At 39.7% G+C, this 23,260-nt stretch overlaps 2 protein-coding genes across 3 annotated transcripts in view; both read right to left on the bottom strand.

Moving 5' to 3' along the window:
• LEPROT (leptin receptor overlapping transcript) overlaps nt 1–23,260 on the bottom strand; it is a 145,420-nt gene that overhangs the window by 23,248 nt on the left and 98,912 nt on the right. The window lies entirely within an intron of this gene.
• Nucleotides 2,037–23,260, bottom strand: part of DNAJC6 (DnaJ heat shock protein family (Hsp40) member C6) — a 153,393-nt gene continuing 132,169 nt past the window's right edge. For both annotated transcript variants that reach the window (XM_007103136.4, XM_024119930.3), the window contains exons 13-19: nt 22,025–22,159; nt 18,154–18,222; nt 17,048–17,167; nt 10,750–11,013; nt 8,228–8,370; nt 6,054–6,230; nt 2,037–4,424 (exon numbers count right to left, since the gene is read on the bottom strand). In XM_007103136.4, the coding sequence (XP_007103198.1) occupies nt 4,323–4,424; nt 6,054–6,230; nt 8,228–8,370; nt 10,750–11,013; nt 17,048–17,167; nt 18,154–18,222; nt 22,025–22,159 (1,010 nt within the window). In that variant the 3' untranslated portion in view covers nt 2,037–4,322. The remainder of the gene's footprint in view (nt 4,425–6,053; nt 6,231–8,227; nt 8,371–10,749; nt 11,014–17,047; nt 17,168–18,153; nt 18,223–22,024; nt 22,160–23,260) is intronic.

Raw genomic sequence — 23,260 nt, forward strand, 5'->3', positions numbered from 1 at the left:
GGAACGGGAGAGGCCGCGGCAGAGGGAGGCCCGCATACCACACACACACAAAAAAAAATAAAATAAAATAAAATAAAATAAAATTCAAAAAAAATAAAGGAACCAACTTTCACATACACACAAAAAAAAACCCCAGAAAGTAAGACTTTAGAAGCTGAACCCTATCCCCAACTTGCCATCAGTTGTGTTACTTAGAAGTATATCCATGTCCTCTGTCACACTGTCCAGGACTACACAGGACTTCTTGGATAAATTTTTATATTCTCTCCTTGCATTCAGTTCTCTCACACTATGAACTAGGTTTTATTATCTCCACTTTACAAATGGGAAAACTAAACTCAGATAGTAACTAGTTGAGATCAAGCCCTAAACAGTTTAAATATGAAGTCAGACAGTCAACACTTGAACTGTTCTCCATAGTAGATCTTATGCACTAAGAAGGCAGGAACTACCATAGTAATTAGAAATAACAGCCCTTAATGTTTAACAGAGCAATCAAATTCATTTATTAGTTTGATCTTCCCTTACACATCTACTAGTATCTTGCATACAGTATACACAAAATATTGGTTGAATTCACAAATATTAATAAAGTTCACCATATATAGTATCATCTTTCCCTATCCTACAGAAAAGATCTAACCTCAACCTCAGCTTTGGGTAAACCTCTCTGTGCTGCTATTTCCTGAGCTAGGATTTACAAAACATGCCTCTCAGAACTTTTTGCAAATTAAATGAGAAAATGAATATATATAACAGCACCTAGGGTAGTGCATTCAAGGTAGAGGCAGTGGCATCCTATCTGCACTGGGGTGGCTCTCAAATCAGTGCTTAAGTAAACGCAAGTTCGATGCAGCACTATTGTAATCAGTCAGTGTTAATTTTCCTTCCTCAATCTTAACCACCACTTTTTTACACATAGCCACTCCCTTTACAGAACCTACAATGTAAGTCCGCCATTTTATGCAGACAGATCTCTGTCAGCCCAGGGAGACAGAAAAAAGGGCTAAGGCACATTTTACTTCGGCACATTTTACTTCTGGTTGCCTTTTCCCACGCATGTTATCCCCTCCCTACCACCTGAGGTTTCAGTGTAATTCCAGCCCCAGTACCGACCTGCAGTGATACTTTGTTTTATTGACTATCAGTAACAATAACAATAGCTACTATTTAGTGAGTACCTACCCACTTGATTACGGACAGTTTATATACACAATCCCTAATTCCTCCATTGAAGGGTTGCTAGAATTGTCTCTGTTTTACAAGCAATAAAATGAAGATTTAGCGAGTTTAAGCAATTTGCCCAATATAACAGTCCTTAAGTGGAAAAACCAGGATTCAAACTCAATCTTTTGGTCTCAAACCAACACTGTACCATTATGCTGAAACACCATGGTTTATGTATAGAACAACCAAAACCTGTCTACTTGACCTAAATTCCCCAATAGATGTTTTCAGCAGGGAAACTGTCCTGTTGCTGCGATAACTGGTTCTGGAATTCAACTTGCATGTTCATTCCTTATACTATAAGTGTTTCATCAGCATCATTAGGGTCTAACTTGAACGTTCTTCCAGACAGAGATACAACGCTGATAGTTCAAATGCTTTTGATTTGCAACATCTGCTTCCAAATGAACATGCTGCTTCTCTTCTTAAACACCTAAACGATCTGTTTTCTATGACAAAGTCTCAGACTCCCAGGATCAATCCATTTACCTCAGCACACAAATGCATTAATATCCTAGCTAGAACACCAGTATTTCTATGCTGATTCTTTTTGAAACATAGCATTCATGCAGCATGATCAAAAGTGTGTCTGTGTATGGGGGCAAGGGTGGCAACGGGGGGTGGTTAAAGTATAAACCAAGAAGTCCTGTCAGATCATGTTTTGGTGCAAATGTATTATATGCTTTTCATATTCTTTCTCCATAACTTTTCTTAAAAGTGAATCAGAAGGTATAATTCAAGCTTGTCATCATATTCCCACGAGTGCAAAAATAACTTACATTTCTACAAATATTTTTGAGCCTTTTAATATACATTACAAATATTTTAGACCAATCACATTTTGTTGGTGTAACATATTTACAAAACAAAAAATATATTACAATAAATATGAACGAAACAGTAAATCTGATCAACAACGAGCTCTGTCAGAACCAGATATTTAAAAGGAATGCGAAAACCTGTTGGTCTGCATATGTTAAGAGTTTTGAGATGAATAGGGGTCCAGAATTATAATGTATCCGGAAAAGAGATAGGGAACATCCCAAATTTAAGTTAGGTAAGATTCTTTCTCATTGCTAATTACATAATGTTTAATGATGTTTTAAACTGTGAACATTGATGAATTATCCAAACATGATACAAAGCTAATATAGTTCTATCATTTCAAAATGTATGTGACATTCACATATCCTTTTAATTATTATCATTATATACTGTAGTTCACACATTATCTACAAATGTGAATGAGAAAAAAGAGTCACGGCAACATGTCTCACATTCCAGTTTTAAATAAGACAAGCACATACTGCATCAAACATTATTTTATAATATGTTAATAAATAACACCTAGTTTTTTATGGTTACTTTGAACAGTTTACAGCTGTATATTTAAAAAGAGAACATTTTAGGCGAGTTTCACATTGTCAGCAAAAGGTAAAATAAATAATGAATCTTTATAACAAAAAAAAGAAAGAAAGGAAAGGAAAGGAAGAAAGAGAAAGAAAGGAAGGGAGGGAGGGAGGGAGGAAGGAAGGAAGGAAAGGAGAAAGAGAGAAGAGAAAGAACGAGAGAGTTGTATATAGAACATAAAGTATTTTTGACATGCTGCTTTTCTGGTACAGTCTGCCACAAGAAAATGAAAATAGAAACAAAAAAATGATTGTCTTTTAAAAACAAGTTTTGAAAGCTTTTTACCATACTGAGCACGAACCTTTTAAGACTAGCATGGAGATCTTTTTTGCCATCTGCTTTGCATATATATCCTCTGCACACTGTGCGTGTGCACACCCAAAGAGATCTACTAAAGTCACAGGATAATAACAACTGCTTGCCCCTTAAAATGAGAAACAGCCAAAACACTGAACTGAAATCCAACCAGTCTGAAGTCTGCAAAGGTTTCAGTCTTGCTTTACTTTCACAGATGTCCCTGTGTGACTGTTGTTCCTGTGGACCCCCAGCAACTTTTCAAACAATAAACCCCACTGTAATAATCCAAGGGGTCCAATTTCATCAGGTGGGAAAAGGAACCTGGTTCCTCAAAAAGCCAGTCCTGACAAGCCATCGGACTCAGTCTGAAGGGAGCTCGGCTCTCTCACTGCAACTGCCCCTGTCTGGTTACTAGTGGTTAGTGTTGTCGTCTAGTCTCTTCCCACAGCTACTCACAAACCCGGAGGACAAGGGGGTCCATGCTACACATCCTTCCTGATTGACTGTGAATGCGCCAAACTGCTTCACAACCTGCTCCCAGCAAAGAGCATTTTCTCTGCTAAGCAAAAGGAAAAGCATTAAGCCTAATGGCAAAATTAGAAGTTTCTTTCCAATCAGGTTGTTGTTATGGTATTAAGACTTTTTCTCCAAGCATCCTGTTTTCTAAAGGGAAAAGAAGGTAGCAGCCCAACTTTCTGACCAGGAATACAGATTTCTACACTCTCAGAGTCCCTATTTTTCTTTAGCCAGCATTTTCACGAAATTTTAGCTTATCCAGGAAGCATTGGTAGTAATCACTGGATTATAATATAATCACTTCCCACATAATTCAGGTTCTTTTACATCTGTTAGTCCTCTTGACCAAAAAGAGTATACAGTATTATGCTAGAGACCATAGTAAATTTCCACTGAAAAAGATACTTGGTGCTTGTGTTCCTGGAGTCTATGTAAAGCCACTGCTCAAATTATATCTTTCCAAGAAAATATGAAAACCATTTAAGTCCACCATGTAAACTTATTATTATAACTTTTGCTCATCATCCTATCCTCAGACACTGAGATGGGTGCTATGCCTTTGGTGGCCTCTATTTTCCATTCCCCCACAAAACGCTGAGTAGGCTCTCCAAAGGGCAGGCTGGAATGCTGTAAAACTCTGCAAGCTCATCTGACTAAAAGTTCCTCTACTGCTTTGGACCTTTTATGGTGGGCATCTGAGAAAACAAACATCCACATTCCTTATCAATGAGGAATTAATTTACGGGTAACTTAACAGTTAAGTACTGGATACACGTTGCTGGAGTTTTTTGGTTCACCTGTGAAAACCTCAGAACTGTGACACACACTAAGCATTAGCACAGGTCTGCAGCAGAGATGGAAAAGCTCATAAATTAATACAAGGGCTTTTGGCCTTGATTTTCAAATTCAGACCAGGCATCATTGAGCTCCATGAAAATCATCTTTGCATATTGTTCATAAGGTTGCCCAGTAGCCTATAGAAAAACAAAAACACACATTAGATACCACAGACCAAAGTTTTATTTCTATTAAATTTTTCACTGCTAATATGTGGGCTCTAAGGAATTGAAATGTTTTTCTATTAGGCCATTTCTCTTTTTACAGCCCCATCTACATGCCCCTAATTACTATGACCTCCCCAGAAAGCCCTCCTCCTAGGGATTCACATATGGTAGTAGTGATCAGTCACTGAATAGGTAATAGAGAAGTTACCGGGCAGCACAAAATGTATCTCCATTTCCAGAATTATCTACCAATTGACAAAGGTTCATGACTGCTTATCTCCAATTGATTGGCTATATTTTGAAAAACCCATTTCCCCATTTCTTTTTATTTTTAATAAATTTATTTATTTATTTATTTATTTATTTTTGGCTGCGTTGGGTCTTTGTTGCTTTCTCTAGTTGTGGTGAGCGGGGGCTACTCTTTGTTACGGTGCGCGGGCTTCTCATTGCTGTGGCTTCTCTTGTTGTGGAGCACGGGCTTCAGTCTTGCAGCATGCACACTCAGTAGTTGTGGCTCACAGGCTTAGCTGCTCCACGGCTGTGGGATCGTCCCGGACCAGGGCTTGAACCTGTGTCCCCTGCATAAGCAGGTGGATTCTTAACCACTGAGCCACCAGGGAAGTCCCTGTTCTTCTTTTCCTAGATTGTTTTGGCTATTCTGAGTCCCATGAATTTCCATACACATTTTGGGATCACATTATCAGTTTCTGCAAAAACCCGTGTCCCCTGCATTGGCAGGCGGATTCTTAACCACTGCGCCACCAGGGAAGTCCCCATTTTCCCATTTCTAAAAAAAGTTCTTGGAGACCCATAACATAGGCATACAGTTTGTGAATTTTTCTGGGCTGTTTCCCTTGCTCTTTGATTCACTGAAACACATCACTTCTTTAATACTATCCAGATTAGTCACAAAAAGTGTGGAGAGATGAAAATCAAATATATCAAATTCAAGTATGTGTTCTCAAGCAGGACTTTAGTCACAGCCTCACATCATAGGACTGGTATAGCCAGTCCATAAGACAGCAAGGGACCCAATTCTGTCAGGGAGGTTTCTGTGTATTATGGTGATCTCAAATGGGCCATCCAGTAGCTGAAGTTTCTGACAATGTGCAGCACGTATATGTGTATGTACTTCAATGAAAACATAAACTGGCATAATCAATATAGTGAAGCGTTTAGTTCCATTTTGAATATTTTGTTAATTCTCACCAAGTTTGCCAACTACGTTCTAAAGCTTTTTCCCTATATAATCCTGGCTAAATATCCTGCTGTATCGCTATAGGAGAACATTTTCCTGTCCAGCTCTTAGCCCACCCGTAAGTCAAGACACAGTTTGTATCTGTTCCCTGAAAATTAGTCAGTGGTGAACCTTACACCTAAGGAAAGCCCCCATTCCATTATTTGTAATATATTATTTGATTCCTTTTCTTCTGTTTCATAAAGCATAACTATTTGTTTAAATACCTTTTCTGAGCCCATGGGATTTATTTTATATAAATGGTCTAAGCAACAAGTTGAAAGTATGATGCTTTGACGCATACTTGTAAACTAACGACAGGAGGACCAGACAAGCGGTGGGGGAGAGCAAGTTGTACTCACTTTATCTGGATGCACCACCAGCACAGCCTTCCTGTACACCTTCTTCACCTGCTCTGGTGTGACCAGGTCTGCCATGCCAACTGGTTTCCACTTAGTCTCCCCAGCCCACAGCATGGTGTGCATTGTGGACAGAAGTGCTCTGATATTTCTCTCTTTGCCTTCAATCCATTCCAGAATCTGTACACACAGGGGCAATTAAGAGATTCAAATGCTTTCGAGTCCAGAGGGTCTCCACTGTGACTCTGGAAACCCCTCCTGCTCCAGCAACATCGAGTACCTGCATACTCCAACCTTCCCTCTACCTGCTTTTCTCCCTCCACTCCCTACCTCATCTTTCTGGTTAACTCTTCATCATCCTTCAAGAGCCTGCTCAGGAATTTCATACTGCTCTGCCTTTGAGAGTTTGAATACCTTCCTTCTGCTCTGGTCCCCCCTGAGTTAATTACTCACTCCTAAAGTATAAACTCCATGAGTGCACACACCATGTCTGTCTGGGTCCCTGCTATCTGCTCCATCTAGTATAGTGACACAGAGACACTAAAAAAAAAAAATCCCTTGGAAAAAAGAACAAATTTCTCTGGGCTAACTTTTAAACATGCTTCTATCATAATATGTGTGACACTTTATTGTAATCATGTGTTTGTCTTTCCCTGCCACTAGGTAGACCTGTTTGTGCAAAGGTAGTGTTTGTTACATATCACTGTAACTCAGAAATCAAATAGTATGCCTGGCATGGAATAGAGCTCAAAAACGTTTGTTAAATGAATACATTTAGTCATTCATTCAAACTATGAGCATTCATAGTTTGAATCTTCATAGTTCGAACAAATGAGATGATTAAATTGAAGGGTTTGTAACAATGCATCAGCATTTAGCACATAACAGAAGCTCAGTCAAGGTAAATGATGGCTACTCTCCCAAATGATTTAATACCCCATACCAACTAAATAAGCAAGCATGGTTTAAAAGACATAAATAACTTTCTTTTATAGAAAACTGTCAGAGTTTACCTAATGAACAAAGGTTCTTGAGATGGAGCACAAGGTTTTTGCAAGGAATATAAAACCTTTTGGATGTTGTATGAAGTGCAAAGCAAATACAAACAAAGGATCCTATATTGTACTCCAAATAGTATCTGTACATCTTCAACGAACGTTCAGATCTGTAGTGAAATTATGGCGAAGAACAGTGGTACATTTTTTCAAAATGTGTAGCATTGACTAGCTGTACCACTCCTGATTTTAGAGTAACAGATTAGACCCTCATCTTCCAGGCTGTTACAGGATCAGTATATTTCGTCATGTGGAAATTCAGCCTCTCTTTCTGTGGAGAGCAGTCCACTTGTCTTGATCTTCACAAACTCTTTCACTATCTCACACCATTAATCAATATAACCACCCTTTTGCTCCCAAATTAACCATCATCCACGATAACATCCTCAGCTATAAAGTAATGTCTCCGTTTTCTCATCTATGAAATAAGGGCGTCACTGGTTTGCAAACTTTAAAAGAAAAGAAACTAAAAGGGAAACATTCTCTTTCCCCAAATAAAATCTTACCTGGACTTCCAAGAATCAAAAACAGATAAAAGCAGAAATGCTCTGGTTAAAGTGAAGGGAAGCAGTGGGGAAGCCAAGGACCTCACCTCCCTCAGCCTTCCTCCCTGCCACCTCCCCAAACCTCCAGGTCTAACGTCACAGGAGTGAGTAATTCCCAGGTACATCAGTATTTCCCTCTCTGTCAGCAAAGAAGAGATCCTGAGGGCTTCAGTTGATCTGGTCTAGTATAAAGCTCTCAAAGCAGAAATAGAGAACATAAATAATGCGCTCTTCTTACCTCCAAATCATAATGACTTACCTACAGATCGGAATGCCATCTGAACAATAAGATCACCTCCTAAAGAGTGCCATTGCTTATTTGAAAATGTAAACAAAGAAAATCTATACTACCATACCATGGAATAAAGTGCATTTTATTAAAGAAACGAAACAGCATACACAGTACTCCCCGAAAGTACTTTGCTATTAAAGGACACAGCTGTACTCAAATCACAGCTATAGGAACCAAATGAAATAAAGTGGTTGCTAGAAACCTAACATGGCACCTTCTATAGGTTAGTCCCACATTGACAGCTCCACACACCTAATAATCACCCTGGGTCAGAGGCTCACTTACCTTTAATTTCTCAGGATCCATCTCCTTAGCCATTTCCTCCTTTCTCATCTCAGCTATTGTTCGAGGGCCCTTTTTGTCTTTGTGAGCATTAAAACCTTGACCAGAGAGTAGGTCTTCAAAGTCAGCTGCTTTTTGTTTCCCTTCTGCAACATAATATTTTTAAAATTATTATGGTTTTTACTCTGAAACATAATATCATATTATTATGTCAAAACACTTGGTCTTCAAGGTACTTTCACATGCACTAAGCCCCTTAATCCTCTCAATTACCCTGTCATGTCCATTTTACAGATGAGGAAAGTGAAGTCTGGAGAACTTAAGAGATCGCTCAGAATCATATACCATGTCCATGGCAAAGCTTGGACTCGGGGCGGGATTGCTAGACTAAATCTAATTCCATAATTCCATATCCACTGTTCCATCTTTTTATAGATGTGGATAATATTCATAATTATACCTCTGCTCCCTCCCCCACGCCCCCCCAGACCCCAGTCACACAACTAGTTAGTATCAGTGATGGGACCAAGACCTGGGTTTTGGTACTTGAAATCCATGCACACCACTGCTTTCCTGCCCACACTCAGCTGACACTTTTAGTCCATCACAGTGCTCTTTTTCCCTCAGTCTGGTTTTAGCCTCACAATCTTTATCAGTCTGTTTGGAAAAGCAGCCTAGCATAGCAGCAAACAGCAAAGACCCTGGAGACAAACTCTCCACATTTGAATTCCAGCTCTGCCCTTATTAGCGATGTGACCTTGGAGCAAGTTCCTTGCCATCTCCATGCCTCAATTTCCTCCTCTGTCAACCAGGCATGGTGTGCTTAGAACAGTGCCTGGCTATTTAAATGTTTGTTGTTAAAACAAAACAGAAGCAAAACACAGGAGTACACGCAGTCCATGCCCTTCAACCAAAGCTGGTGTTGGAATTGAAACCCACTTGCCAGCTCTATACTGTAAGGCATTCTGAACGTACACTGTCATGCGCACGCACTAAAATGTGAGTGCTCTGAGACTAGGGATTTTGTCTGTCTTGTTCGCTGCGTATCCCCAGTGTTTTCTACACTGAAGACGCTCCATAAATATTTGCTGACTGAACACATTCACCCCACATCTACTCAAAATCAAAACAGAGGGGGGGCTTCCCTGGTGGCGCAGTGGTTGCGCGTCCGCCTGCCAATGCAGGGGAGCCGGGTTCGCGCCCCGGTCCGGGAGGATCCCGCGTGCCGCGGAGCGGCTGGGCCCGTGAGCCGTGGCCGCTGGGCCTGCGCGTCCGGAGCCTGTGCTCCGCAACGGGAGAGGCCGCAGCAGAGGGAGGCCCGCGTACCACAAAAAAAAAAAAAAAAAAAAAAAAAAAAAAAAAAAAAAAAAAACAGAGGGGAAGCCAGGTGACTCTATGGAATTATCCAGGAATATCCACTGCTAACTAAAGAACAAACATGATGTTGTATTCCCAATAAGAGAGTCCCTGTCATGTTAGTATTATGAGAAGTCACCTGTGTCATATCCAGTAGAGTGTGGCGGTGAAGAGCAGGGGTTCTAGAGCCACACTGTCCTGGGTCAGATCTTGGCTCGGTCACTTACGAGCTGTATGGACTTAGGAAATTATTGACCTCTGTCTACAACATGGGGTTGGTTTGGGAAGATTATATTAAATAATATGCGAAAACTGCATAGAATAGCACCTGACATATAATAAGCACTCAATAAATGTCAGCTACAGCTGCCAGAAAAAGTAGAAGAATTTCATTTTCCATGTTCCATAGGAAGGCCTGTTTCCTTATCATGTCCCTATACGTTTCATTCTTAGGTATAATCAAATCAACTGAAATGTAAAATATATCATAACAGGCCTTTTAGCAAACTCAAGTTTAACCATCCCTGCTATGCAAAATATATTATTTTTCACTCGCTATCAAGAATCCCATTTGAAAAAGGAAGAATCCCATCCAGAGTATCCTCCAGCCTTAGCTGTTGGGCCATTTTGTGTTCTTGTAACTTTCTTCTCAGAAGAGAGGAAAAAACGACCACAGGAAACCCAATGATCTCAGGAACATCCCCCAACCAGAGGGTAATCAAGACCAAACGTCCAAGATACGTCCACTCCTCTAAATGGGGTCCAACAGCAAATGTGAACACAGTGCTTGAAAAGTTCCCAAACTTCCTCTTCTACCCTCTCTTCCAAAGGAATGACAGCTTCAAGATGCAACCACACCTTCACTCGCATCCATTCAATACCCATTTAGTGCCTACTACATGCCAGGCACTCTGTTAGGTGCTAATGACAATGAGGCATTGGTCTCAGTGTGGAGAGAGACAGACAGGTGAGCCAGCACTCACAAAGTGATCTGTGTCAGGAGCCTGGTAAAACCTGGAGCTCCAGGCACCACGCTGGTGTAGGGATCGTGCTCTGTCTCTACAATTCAAAGATTGCGTCAGAAACTACGGGAATTGTTTTCTATCTCCTTCTTCAGACATACATACATTTGGGTACCCTATAGCCAGGCTCCATACCGTCATCCTTACCCAAGTTAGCTGCTCCTTTCCCACGTTCGTTCTGGCCCCCAGGCACGGATGAGAAGCTCACGTTGTAGTTGGGTCGGTTCTGGGGAGAGGAGTGGGGCATGCTGGACTGTGGCTTAGACTGTGTCTGCTGCCAGCTATAGCCACTTCCCTGCTGCCACCCTCCACCCATAGGCTGAGGAGATGCTTTCTGTGGCGAGCTGAGAGGTGGAAATCCTCCACCCAATCCAGTTGGTGTGGAGGGTTTGCTGGCAAATGAAGAACCACCTACAGAACAAATTTAAAAAACAACAAAAAAAAGAGAGAGCGAGAAAGAAGGTAATGCTATTTTGAGTAGCCTCTATCTCCTGTGTCTCAAGTTACTGTTTACAGTGACTTCAGTGGAACTTCCCTTGACTGGTGGCACAATTAGCCTTCCTAATAGTTAAATAAATTGCAGTCATATATTTCCTTTAATCCCTACAATGACATTTTTAGGTATGTATTAATAGCCCCATTTTTTCTTTGGATGAACAAACTATAGCTCAGAGTAGTTAAGTGACTTTCTCAAAGTCACACAGCCAGAAAGTGGCAGAACTGGGACTTCAGTCCAAGTCTTTAACTCCAAGCCAGAAGAGCCCTTGTGCTTCCACTATGCCATCCCAGCCCTCCTTCCCACCCTCTCAGCAGATTCTACTTCTTCACTGGAGTAAAAACTATCAAACGACAAGAACAGGGGATAAAACAAAATACATTCACTCATGAAGGTGCTACTTAAACTTCAATGAGCAGGATTCTTCATGGTCTGTTATAAATACAAGCATGGTTAGTGCCCATGAGTAGACCAAGAGGTTTTGAAATTTCATAAATAGGTTTCAATTTCACACTACTTGCATTTCAGTGCAGGAGAGTAAACACAGCTAACACTCTGACAGCCTTGAATAGGGCAAAGAATCTTATTCGAGCTTTAAGAAATATTACTTTGTGCTGGGAATTTAAGTAGAATCCTGATTCTTTAACTCCTAACTTTTAAGTACTCACTGCATATATGCTGGCCTTTTTCTAAAATACGAAGACCAGTTGTAGCTCATGTTTAAAGAGGTAAAATGAGAAGCTGAAACATGGTGATCTACAGGGACCCTTTCAGGCACCAATTCCAAAGCAACAGTGATAAATAAGTAACATTTATATAGCTCTTCAGAAATTATAAAACATGTTTCTAAATATTACTGCCTTCAATCCACATAACACCCTTCGGAAGAAGGTAGTATTACTAGCCCCACTTTATTTATTTATTTTTCTTTCTTTGTCAAAATTACCATTTAAAAATTTTTTTTTAATTTTTATACAATTTTTAAAGGTTACTTTCCATTTAGTTATTACAAAATATTGGCTCTATTCCGTGTTGTACAATACATCCTTGAGCCTGTCTTATACCCAGTAGTTTGTACCTCCCACTTTCCCACCCCTACATTGCCCTTCCCCCACTCCCCAGCACTGGCAACGCCTAGTTTATTCTTTATATCTGTGAATCTGCTTCTTTTCTGTCATATTCACTAGTTTGTTGTATTTTTTAGGTTCCACGTATAAGTGATATCATACAGTATTTGTCTTTCTCTGCCTGACTTATTTCACTTAGCATTATGCCCTCCGAGTCCATCCATGTTGCTACAAATGGCAAAATTTTGTTATTTTTTATGGCTGAGTAGTATTCCATGATATATATATATATGCCACATCTTCTTTATCCATTCATCTGTTGATGGACACTTGGCTGCTTCCTTATCTTGGCAATTGTAAATAATGCTGCTATGAACATTGGGGTGCATGTATCTTTTCAAATTAGTGTTTTTGTTTTTTTTAGGTATATACCCAGGAGTGGAATTGCTGGGTCATATGGTAGTTCCATTTTCAGTTTTTTAAGACATGTCCATACTGTTTCCACAGTCTGGCCCCACTTTAAAGATGAGGAAAGCAAGGCTCAGGGAGGTATACTGATATGCTCATGATCACACAGCTAGTTAATGGAGCTGGGACTTGACTATGGGCTTCCTATCTCCACATGTTATGTTCATTTCCTGCAGCCATAATCCCTAATCCCTCCCTAAATCTCTGAGTCTTTCACTACAACTCATCCCTTACTTACTGTGTCTTCTTTATATAGATATTGCTCCTCTGCTCTGATCTGGGCTCCTCTTTCCTTTCCCACTAGGAATGTTGTGTTATGACCATCGGACCCAGAGTCAATCTGGGTTTGAGTCTCTGCTCTGTTGCTCACTCGTGCATTCATTCTTGCGTGCACTTATTCATTCATTCATTCATAGAGTCATTCATCAGTATCTGTTGAGCATTACTAAGTACCAGATACTGTGCACTGGGAATACAGCTGAAAACCATCTACAGAGACTCCTTGCTCTTCTGCAGTTCAGTGAAAAACTTATCTCCTTGACCTCAATTTTGTCACCTGTGAAATCAGAACTACGTCTACGTCACAGGTATATCATGAAGGCACAATGGCTATGTGAAAGTTCTTCACAATCCCTGAGTTTAGCGAATAAGAGAGTTATTTTAAAATAATGCAATTTCATATGCCCAGCATGCCACCAGGACACCATAAGGGCTCAATAAATACTTGGTAATAGGAAAAAGTAATGACAGGGTTATATTCTGAAGGTTGGCATTGCTGTCAGTGTCTAACTCAGAACATGAAGCCCCTCCTTGTGAGCCCCTGGGCCCTTCTGCCAACAGTGCATCAACATATACCTTAGGCTGGGTTTGCATTCGGCATTGGGAGTTCGTTTTATATTTTAAGGATGTTATCTTCTTTCTGAATATATATATGTTTATTATTTAAAAATTCAATAACATAGAAAGACCTGAAGAACTTAAAAAATACTTCCATATTCCCACCACACTGTCATTTATTTGTTCATTTATAAAACACTATTGAGCATCTCCTCCATGCCAGGCTGCAGATACAGTGGTGAAAAGGCACATGCTGACTCCCATCTCAAGCTGTTCATCAACATTGTAGGACTTTCTGATGTCTACCCTTCCAGAATATTTTCTACCCATGTTTAGCAATTCTAATTTTCAATGCCACTGAAGCGGAGAACTGAGAGAAATAAAAAGCAGTAGCTAAACCCAGAGGCCACTGCAATCCTCATTAAAAGCAAAAGCAGTGGTCGTCAAACTTGGCTGTGCATTAGACTCACTTGGGGAGCTTTAAAAACTCTTTATAACCAAGCCACAGCCAAACCAATTAAATGAGAATATCTGTGGGAAGAACTACAGTGTTTGTATCAGAACTGTTCAATGCGAAAATACCTAAAGGAGAAGAATACTACCTTTTTAAAAAAATTGCAGCTATATAATTTGGAAGTTTAATTTTTACTCTAAAGCAATTACCTAGGAGTCAAAAATTCTAATGTGTAGCACTTGCTCATATACCTGTTCACTGTGTAGCTTCAGGAAAGTCACTTGCCTTTCCTAAGTTATGTGAGTTGAAAAATGGGGAAATTTAGGAAACGAGTTTCCCCGGCAGTTTTTAAGAATTACTGCATTTTAAAAACAACAAAGAACTCTTGAACTCCTCCTAGTAGGTATGCTGTTGCAGTGATATGGATGCAGCTATTCTGAAACTATTTTTGTTGTCTATTAATGTTGAGATCCAAGGAAACAGAAGATACACATATGGAATAGGGGTAGTGGATGGAATTATATACTGATATATGTATTTATATCCACTCATCACCTATCTCCATCTCCTGAAAGGCAGAGCAATGACACCCACCCCCGTACCAAAAAACATACTTAGAACACAGATTCTGGTTTCTAAATACCACTCCCCACAAAAAGGAATGGGGATTCTTGGAAATGCCTGATTCCAGGACTGGGGTGTAAAAAGTTCAAGACAAGCCTAGAACATCTTGTTGTGCCATAAAGGAAGAAAGTTCTCAAAAATGATGGAATCAAGTGAGAAAGATATAGAAGCCAGAACAAAGGAGCTTTCACAAACTAAATGTGGGACAACGTGAACATTAAATAATGACAATAATAGATGATAACCAACTGAGTCCAAAAAGAACCCACTAGTCTGTTATGATGTGAGAGAGGGAGGGAGTCAGAAAGGAAGGGTGGAGGGGATGGAGAGAGAGGAGATTCTGCCTCAGAGTGAAATGCTAATTAATATATATAGAAAGAAGGACAGAATCAGAGAATCACAATTCTGCAGATATCATGGTAATGCCTGCTTTAGGCAAGAATCACTGACGAATGCTAAAACCACTGGGTAAAAGTCAGATGGAGAACAGGATTTTCTCAAATAGAACAGTCTCAGATATCTCCCCAGATTACTCATTAATTACTATAGGGAAAAATGGTAACTTTATGGTGAAGAAACCTGGCAGACATCACCTTAACCAAGTGATCAAAGTTAACAAATCGAGACGTTCTCAACTGGCCTGTACCCTTCAAGTATCAATGTCACGAAAGGCTGAGGAATGATTCCAGGTTAAAGGTGTCTAAAAGGACATGACAACTAGATGCAAGACACGTTGCTGGAGTTTTTTTTTTTTTTTTTTTTTGGTGGTATGCGGGCCTTCCTCTGCTGTGGCCTCTCCTGCTGCGGAGCACAGGCTCCCGACGCGCAGGCCCAGCGGCCATGGGCCCAGCCGCTCCGCGGCACGTGGGACCCTCCCAGACCGGGGCGCGAACCCGGTTCCCCTGCATCGGCAGGCGGACGCGCAACCGCTGCGCCACCAGGGAAACCCGACGCTAGAGCTTTTAAAAGAACTTCCTATAAAGGTCACCTCTTCAGAGAGGCCTTCCCTAACCACGTGATATCTAAAATAACACCCCAGCCCATCCCCTACTCGCCATCACTTTCTGCCTTATTTTTTTCACAGCACTCTGCATGGGGGTTATAGTGCAAACTCCAGACCTAGACTTCATGGTGTTGAAACCTTGTGATTTGGGCAAGTTATTTAAACTTTTGTGTCCATGTTTCTTCCTCTGAAAATGAGGACTATAACATTCCTACTTCAAAAGATTATTGGGAAGATTAAATGAAATGATACACGTAAAACACTTAAAATAAAGCCTGGCACATAGTAAAACCTCCAAATAAACATTAATTGTTTTTATTACTTGACATTATATTATATATTTATTCATTTAGTATTTATTTCCCCTTCTAGAATATAAGCTTTACAAAGGCAGGAATTTTGTTTTGGTTTTGTTAGTTTGGTTGGTTGGTTTTTACTAAAAGAGTGTTAGCACGTAGAAGGCACTTAGTAAATAGTTGTGGGGTGAATAAATGGGTAAAAAATGAACAGTGAATAAGATTTTATTTGAAGTAGAACTTTGCCTGTTATATATGATGTTATTATTCTAAAATGTGAAGTTTATTTTAAGATATAAAAAAGAGAAATAATTTTGAGAGTTCTTAAAAGGAAAAAAGGTCTAAAGGGTATAAAAGAAAAGGTCAAGATTCTGACATAACTACTGGCAAAAAATGAAAAGGTAGTCACGTTCTCATTCTCTGCAGACAATTTGGCTCTAAATGCCTCAGGAGGGCTTTCGGAGAAACTAAACTATCAATGTGGCTCATTTAATCCTTTGTGTGAGGGCTGCTCCACCTTTATTTAACAACTCTGTACTGCCCAGAGAAGGAAGGAAAAGGAGGAAGAAAAGGTTTCAGAACACACTAGACAATGAACTACTCCTTGAAGAAAGGTTCCTTGGTGAAATAGTTTGAGAACCCTGCACACTGTATTCCCCTATTGGGAAGCATCACCATGAGCACTGATTCTCAGAAGTTTGGATATACTATAAAGACAGTCTATTTTCTGTATGGAATTTTAGAAACTGACCCGAGAGCACTGTCGCCAATGGAGAGAAGAGGGGTCCAGTATGAGGATCTCACTAGCAACTTCACAGTAAGGCCTATGCACAGCTGGCCCTACATGGCACAAATCTATCTGACCAGCCTCATGTCTCAGTGTTTTTCTACACATTCATTACTTTTGCTGCAGCCAAACTCTATTGTCAGATGCTCCTGGAAGTTCTAACTTTATTTATGCTACTACTTCAAAATTAGTCATTAGAGAAATGGATTAATAGGGGTTAGTTCCAACCCAATATTTGAAGCCTGTTTCCTTTTTTTAAAAGTCAATCTCGGGTTTTAGAGTATAGCTTAAAAATACACATGATTTTAGATCCTAGGTAACAATAGCAGCTTATTTTAACACCAAAGATTTAGATTTGAGGCTTGGTAGCCATAAGTAAATGTTATTTATATCTTAACCTGCTACATTTATACCTAATGTCCCAAGGTCGGCAAAAGGATCCAGAGTCTGGGGTTTGTTTTGATGGGTGGGAGTACCATGCAACGAGCCTGTTGGGCTGGTGGCAGCTGACTTGCTTCCCATTCCAAAACCTCCTGAAAAAAATAATAAGGTCATTGAAAATGAGTTAGTTGTCCAAGGCTGAATTCTGAAATTCAGAAATCCAGAGCTACTGCTCACCTTGTCTCTAAAGGCAAATTAGGACAGGGTTTGCAAATGTGTTAGGAGTTGCTAGACATTTCCCTGACTTAAGTGAGTAGCGGCCTGGAGCAGAAATAGGGAACAGAGAAAGCATACGTCATTTCCTGGCCATCCCTGCCAACTATTATGTCTAGCGTTTATCTCACATGTCACCTGACTTCATTCTTTCCTATGGGATTTGGAGTCAGGCCTGAATTCTGGGTTTGCCACTTCCTAGCTGAGTGACCTTTGGCATGTTGCTTAACTTCAATATTTTCTCATTGATTAGATAAAGAAACAGCAACTGCTTTAGAAGGTTCTGTGATAAACATATAGTGTGTGTGTGTGTGTGTGTAACTTGCACAGCATCAGGAACACAATCACGCAAGATGGCTCTCAAGAAATACAATACTGGCCATCAGAAAGAGAATTTATTTATTACAGACAAATCCAGCCCGAAAACAAGTCCTTTGTGAAGAAAGAAAACCATTCAGATTATGCAACACCTACTCTATGCCAGAAAATCTCACATAAGTTATTTCACTTAACTGTGTGGAACATCTAGAATTAGGAACCCCATTTTACAGATAAGAAAACTGAAGTTAAGACTTGTAAAAATCCAAGAGCTTCTAAACGGTTGAGTTAGATATAAACCCAGATTTGTCTAACTCAATTTATTGTCAAGGCATTTAGCAAACGAGACTTAGACAAGTTAAATACCATATAACATGCAGCACAACCATGCCATCAAGGGCATTGTGAAAAGCTCCGCCAGACTGTGAGCCTTTAGGAACTTTCATAGGTGGGCTTAACACTCTGTAAGTACTCACTTCATCTTGGGTAAAGTATTATGCTTCAGCAACCGGTTAAATGTGCACAAAATTAATCTGCTGACCGTTACCTGGTTTAGTATGCCAGTCCCAACCTCCTGAAACATCTGGCTGAATGTTCACAGCAGGTGTACTAGAAGCTGCAAATGAGGAGAAGAAAAAGAATCAGGACAACATAGCTCAGAATCCACTTTTCTGAATTCACACAGGAAAATGCTCTCCCTCTCATGAGGCCTCATGATCTGTCCAGGTCCCAGGTGATTCAACTTCCCCTCTGAGCTCTCCCCACATTCTGCAACATTGCTATTTTGTGCCTTCATCTATGGTTACTTACATGAGCACCGGTAGAAGCCATATACTGTTTGTCTCTGTTCCTTCTTTGGCTCACTTTTATTTTACCTCATAACTACACTTTGAATTATAACCGTGCATATGTCTGTCTCCAATAAACTGTAAGTTCCTTGAAGGCAGAAAATTATCTTATTCATCTTTGTGTGTCCCATCTCCACAATTAACACAGAGTCAGCTGGCAATTAAAAATAGTGAAATGAAACTTAAACTCAATTTGCCTTGAATTGGCATTACCAAGTGTACGAGAGGCACGGGCAACTTAGAACTGAAATTTTGTTTTCTCCTCTGCTGTGACATGAATGGAGAATGATGAGTCAATCAGAACATGTACTGGGGACTGACTAGATACCATCCACCATGCTGGTGTCAGGTATGTATATACTGTCACTCAAAAGAAACTCACTGCAGCTTCAAAATAGATCATTCTGATCCCTCTCGAAGTTCCAAATGTAGAATTTAAAAGAAATGTTCAGCTAAAGAGAATCGGATATATTAGAGGAGTACACACTGGTAGAGTAAGTTTTTTCGTACAGCCATAAAATTCAAATAAGAAATGGGATGCCATAAGACAGAATTTCTTTCTAAGACTCTTCTAGGTTCTGTTCATTAAATCAGTGAGTACAACACAAATACTAAAATAACTTTGCAAGAAGGATTTAAGATACAACACACACTCCACCACCACCACCAAAAGGATCATCAAAGGACCAAGATTAGCCTTACCAAGCCTTACATTTACCTGTTTTGTTTGCTTAGTACGAACCAAGACATTGTGTACCTTCCCATCATTGAGTTAAATAGAACATGCCGTTATCAAAAATAACAGTTCTCCCCTTTTAGTTCTCCCTTCCCTTTTTCCATAGTAATCCATGAAAACTGAGGTGGAAATTAGACAATTTTACTAACATTTGCTCTTTGATTTCCTGTAAACTCTGACCTTAGTCTTACACCTAACTAGGATGCAGAACTAGGAATTAGTACTTCAACCTTATTACTAATCAAACCCTCAAATCCTTACCACCTACCACACATAAGGCACCACATTAGAGAACAGAGAGCTTAAGGACACAGTACCTCTCCTTAAGAAACTTAAAAATCTGTTGGGGAGAAAGGAATAAACAAATGAAACAGTAATTACCCAATATTTTAAACTTCTATTTCGCCTTTTATTATGGTTACTTGTTTAGTTTTTCTTCTCAAATTGTGCCCCAAATGATTATTCTCTTCAGAGTAGATATTCAATAAATATTTGTAAAACTCAAAGGCAATATTTCTTGATTTTCAGAAGAGATTGATGGTGCCTTGTAGAAATCCAAGGTGGGCAATCTGACCTCCCAATATGACATCTGAGTCTCACCTGTATATGAAGAGGATGCAACTGACCCACTAACAGTGGAGTAATTCCCTTCTCATCAAGGATAGTGGAAAATTCTTTCACTCACTAGCATGGCACAGATCAAAATAAGAAGTGTAGCCACAAAACGAAGGAGTGCTAACTGTCTGAAACTGAGTTATAAACATCTTCTAACATGCTCACAAGAGAGAACTGAGTCCACTACTGCCATGCCAAAGTATGAACATCCATACCCATGGGACATAAACGGTAGTACTCATATGAAAACAGTAAATTCAAAGTATTAAAGTCAGGAAAATATACAACCTTATTAACATTATCATTATGCATCAAAGAGACTTAGATAGGAAAAAGTTACAATTCATTTTATGTGTATATATTATATGGAAAGACAGGTAGATAAAACCTACCGTGTGCCAATAACTCTTCTAGGCACTACAGAAACATTCATAAACAAAACAAACAAAAATCCCTGCCTTTGTGAGCTCATGTTCTAGTGGGGAGAGAAAGACACAAAAATAAACAACACGTAAGTAAATTATTGAGTATATTAAAGTTGGCAAGTACAATGGAAAGGAAAATGCAGAGGAGGAGGAGGAGGATGGGTTTTAATGTGAAATGGGGCAGTCAGAGTAAACCCCATCAAGAAGCTGACAGCTGAGTAAAGATCAAAGAGGTGAAGGAATTAGCTATGCCGATGTCTTGGGAAGAGGGGACACCCAGTGCAACAACAGAGAGGCCAGTGTGGCTGGAATGGAGTGAGCAAGAGGGAGAGAATGGGAAAGGAGGTCACAGCCCTGGGTGCTAGAGCACAAAGGGCCTACACTGGCCATTTCAAGGACTTTGGCTTCCATGCTGATTGAGACACGGAGATTTTGAGCAATGACGTAACCTACACTTTAAATAAGTGAACAAAAACAACAGCTTTAACCTATCTGCCTGCATCTTTCCTCTCAGGGTAGCCAACTTCCAGTCAGGAGATTCTTTTAAGTGGGCACTGCTCAAAGGTCAGAGGTGAATTTCCTGTATGTTGTCCTGTGCACCCACTTCAAATAGTTTGAGATTTAAGACCAACAGGAAATCACCCATAAAGGTTGTTCTTGGACTGCTTTCTCCTTTTCGGTCGTTACAGTTTGACCGGTGTTGCACAACTCATCTTCCTTTTGCATTTGCATGGCTTCTATGAAGTCCTGGTGACTGGACTGCATTCTCCAAGGGGACTCAGGGTGCCTTCAGCAACAAATACATCGTCCTCTAGGTTGAGGCCAATGATGTTCAAGATCCTTCAACATCAGGAATGAGCTTCAGTTTTCCAGCTCAAAGTCATCTGTCCTTCACTGAAGAGCTTTGGTTTTAATCAGTGTTACCTAAGTGATACCTTTTCGCTCTTACAAATGGATGTGATTATGATTCTTTCTACACAACCTAAGTCTCTAACACAGAAATAGAATGTGGGCCGTGTGTAATTTAAAACTTTTCTAGTAGTGACATTAAGAAAGGTAAAAAGACACTAGTAAAATTAATTTTAACAAAATATTTTATTTAACCCAATATATTTAAAACATTATATCAAGTGACCAATATAAAAATATTAATAAGATATTCTACTTTTTTTTGTACTGAGTTTTGAAATCTGGTATGCACTTTACACTTAGAGTGCATTTCAAGTCAGACTGGCCACATCTCAAGTGCTCGACAGCCACGTGTGGTTAGTGGCTTCATATTAGAACTAGTCTAATATACCAGGATATTGTATTCTAAACTGTTCTGTGGAATACTAATTTTGTGAAATGCTCATCATATCACATTTTATTAACCTAGGACTCATTTTTTCACATTTCAAAGACTTCAACTAGTATGCATCTTCCAATCAACTAAAAGTGGCAGTGTTTTTTTTCTTTCTTAATAGTACATAAAATAAAGATATGTGCTACAATTAATGGTGCCCTATAATGCTGTGCATGTAGCTCTAATGTAAAAAAAAAAAAAAAAATTCCAAATTAAATTTTAGGAAAGCTGAGTAAAACAAAGTTAAGTAGACTTTACTGTAAAATATCTCAGAGCTTTTAATATGTTAATGTGAATTGTTAATTTTCAAAAGAGAGATGCATTATGTAGCTTTCAAAAAAAGCAAAAACCAAAAAACCCCCACCTACAGGGTGCTTTTATATCTGAGCACCTCCTGGTATCTGTGGAAAACCATGCTCCGCTGAACACAATATAAAATACTTCCTTACCATGCACTGTAGGTGAAGGACTTCTCGTAGGCTGAAGAAAGGGGTCACTGGAAGCACTGGCTGTGTTCAGAAAAGAACCCAGCAAATCTTGACCTGATGGTTTAGAAGGTGCTCCAAATGGGTCAAAGGTGGCACCTAGAAAACAACAGGAGAAAGGTATTTCTTTGTCCTATGAGTTCACCCATTCAACAACTACTGAAGAGCTGTCACTCTTACAAGGCTGTAGGCCAAATATAGGATGAAAAATCAGGATGATGCCTGCCTCACAGGCTGTTCTACAGACCCATCCTATCCTTATATCTTCCTCCAGGGTTAACAATGGATCCCAAGGATTTCTGATCACACATGAATAATCCCTTCTTTGTGGACAAAGGAGAACTCTGGATTTACCTGTTGAATGAACCATAAACACTATAAGCAAAGGCCCCTTGGGCCTTCGGGCGTCTTAATAACATAAAATAAGTCAGCCAAGCTTACAGACTAATAGATGAGTGGTGAAACAATGCCTGGACCATAGCAGATACCCAATGAATGAACTGTGCTCATATTCAGTGAATTCATGGACCAAAACCAGGCGGGGGGCACTGCTATTAAGGTTAACAATAGAAAACCTCATTGACCAGGTTTTGTTTAGTTTTGTTTGTGTTCTTAGTGGTCTCTGGCTCACTGAAAGTTAAAAAGGGAAGAAACTGAGCATGACAAAAACTGAACTCTTATCATACCTTGTCCTGTGAAGCTAAAATATTTCTGAAACATTGCCTGTCGACAACTTGCCAGAAACTAGATGCAGATGTAGTGAAATGAGAAAAAGTTTGTGAATGAGCCAAGGATACTAGAACAAAGTGGCAGCTGAGGTTTCTAGCAAAAATGCAATAATATTAATACTGTATCATTTCTTCAGGGTTTACCATTGTCTTTCATAAAGAATACCTCAGCTGATCCTTAATATCTCCCTGTCAGATAGAAGCGATATTATTTTCATTCCACAGACAACAAAACTGAGGTTCAGAGAGCCAAGTTTCTTGCCCAATGTCAAGCAAATGATAAGGCTGGACTCATGTTCAAGTTTTCTGACTCCAAATTCCAGGAATTTCCCAAAGGCATTTCACATTCCTCACAGGTGTGAAGTGAATGTGATGAAAACCATGCAGAGCGGCATGTATATAATTGGGCTTTAATTTCTCATTATTGGTCAAGGGACAAAATTCCCTTTAGCTCCCGGTAGTAAGATGTCAC

This window comes from Physeter macrocephalus, chromosome 4 (genome assembly GCF_002837175.3).
Source record: "Physeter macrocephalus isolate SW-GA chromosome 4, ASM283717v5, whole genome shotgun sequence".
NCBI classification, from domain to species: domain Eukaryota; kingdom Metazoa; phylum Chordata; class Mammalia; order Artiodactyla; family Physeteridae; genus Physeter; species Physeter macrocephalus.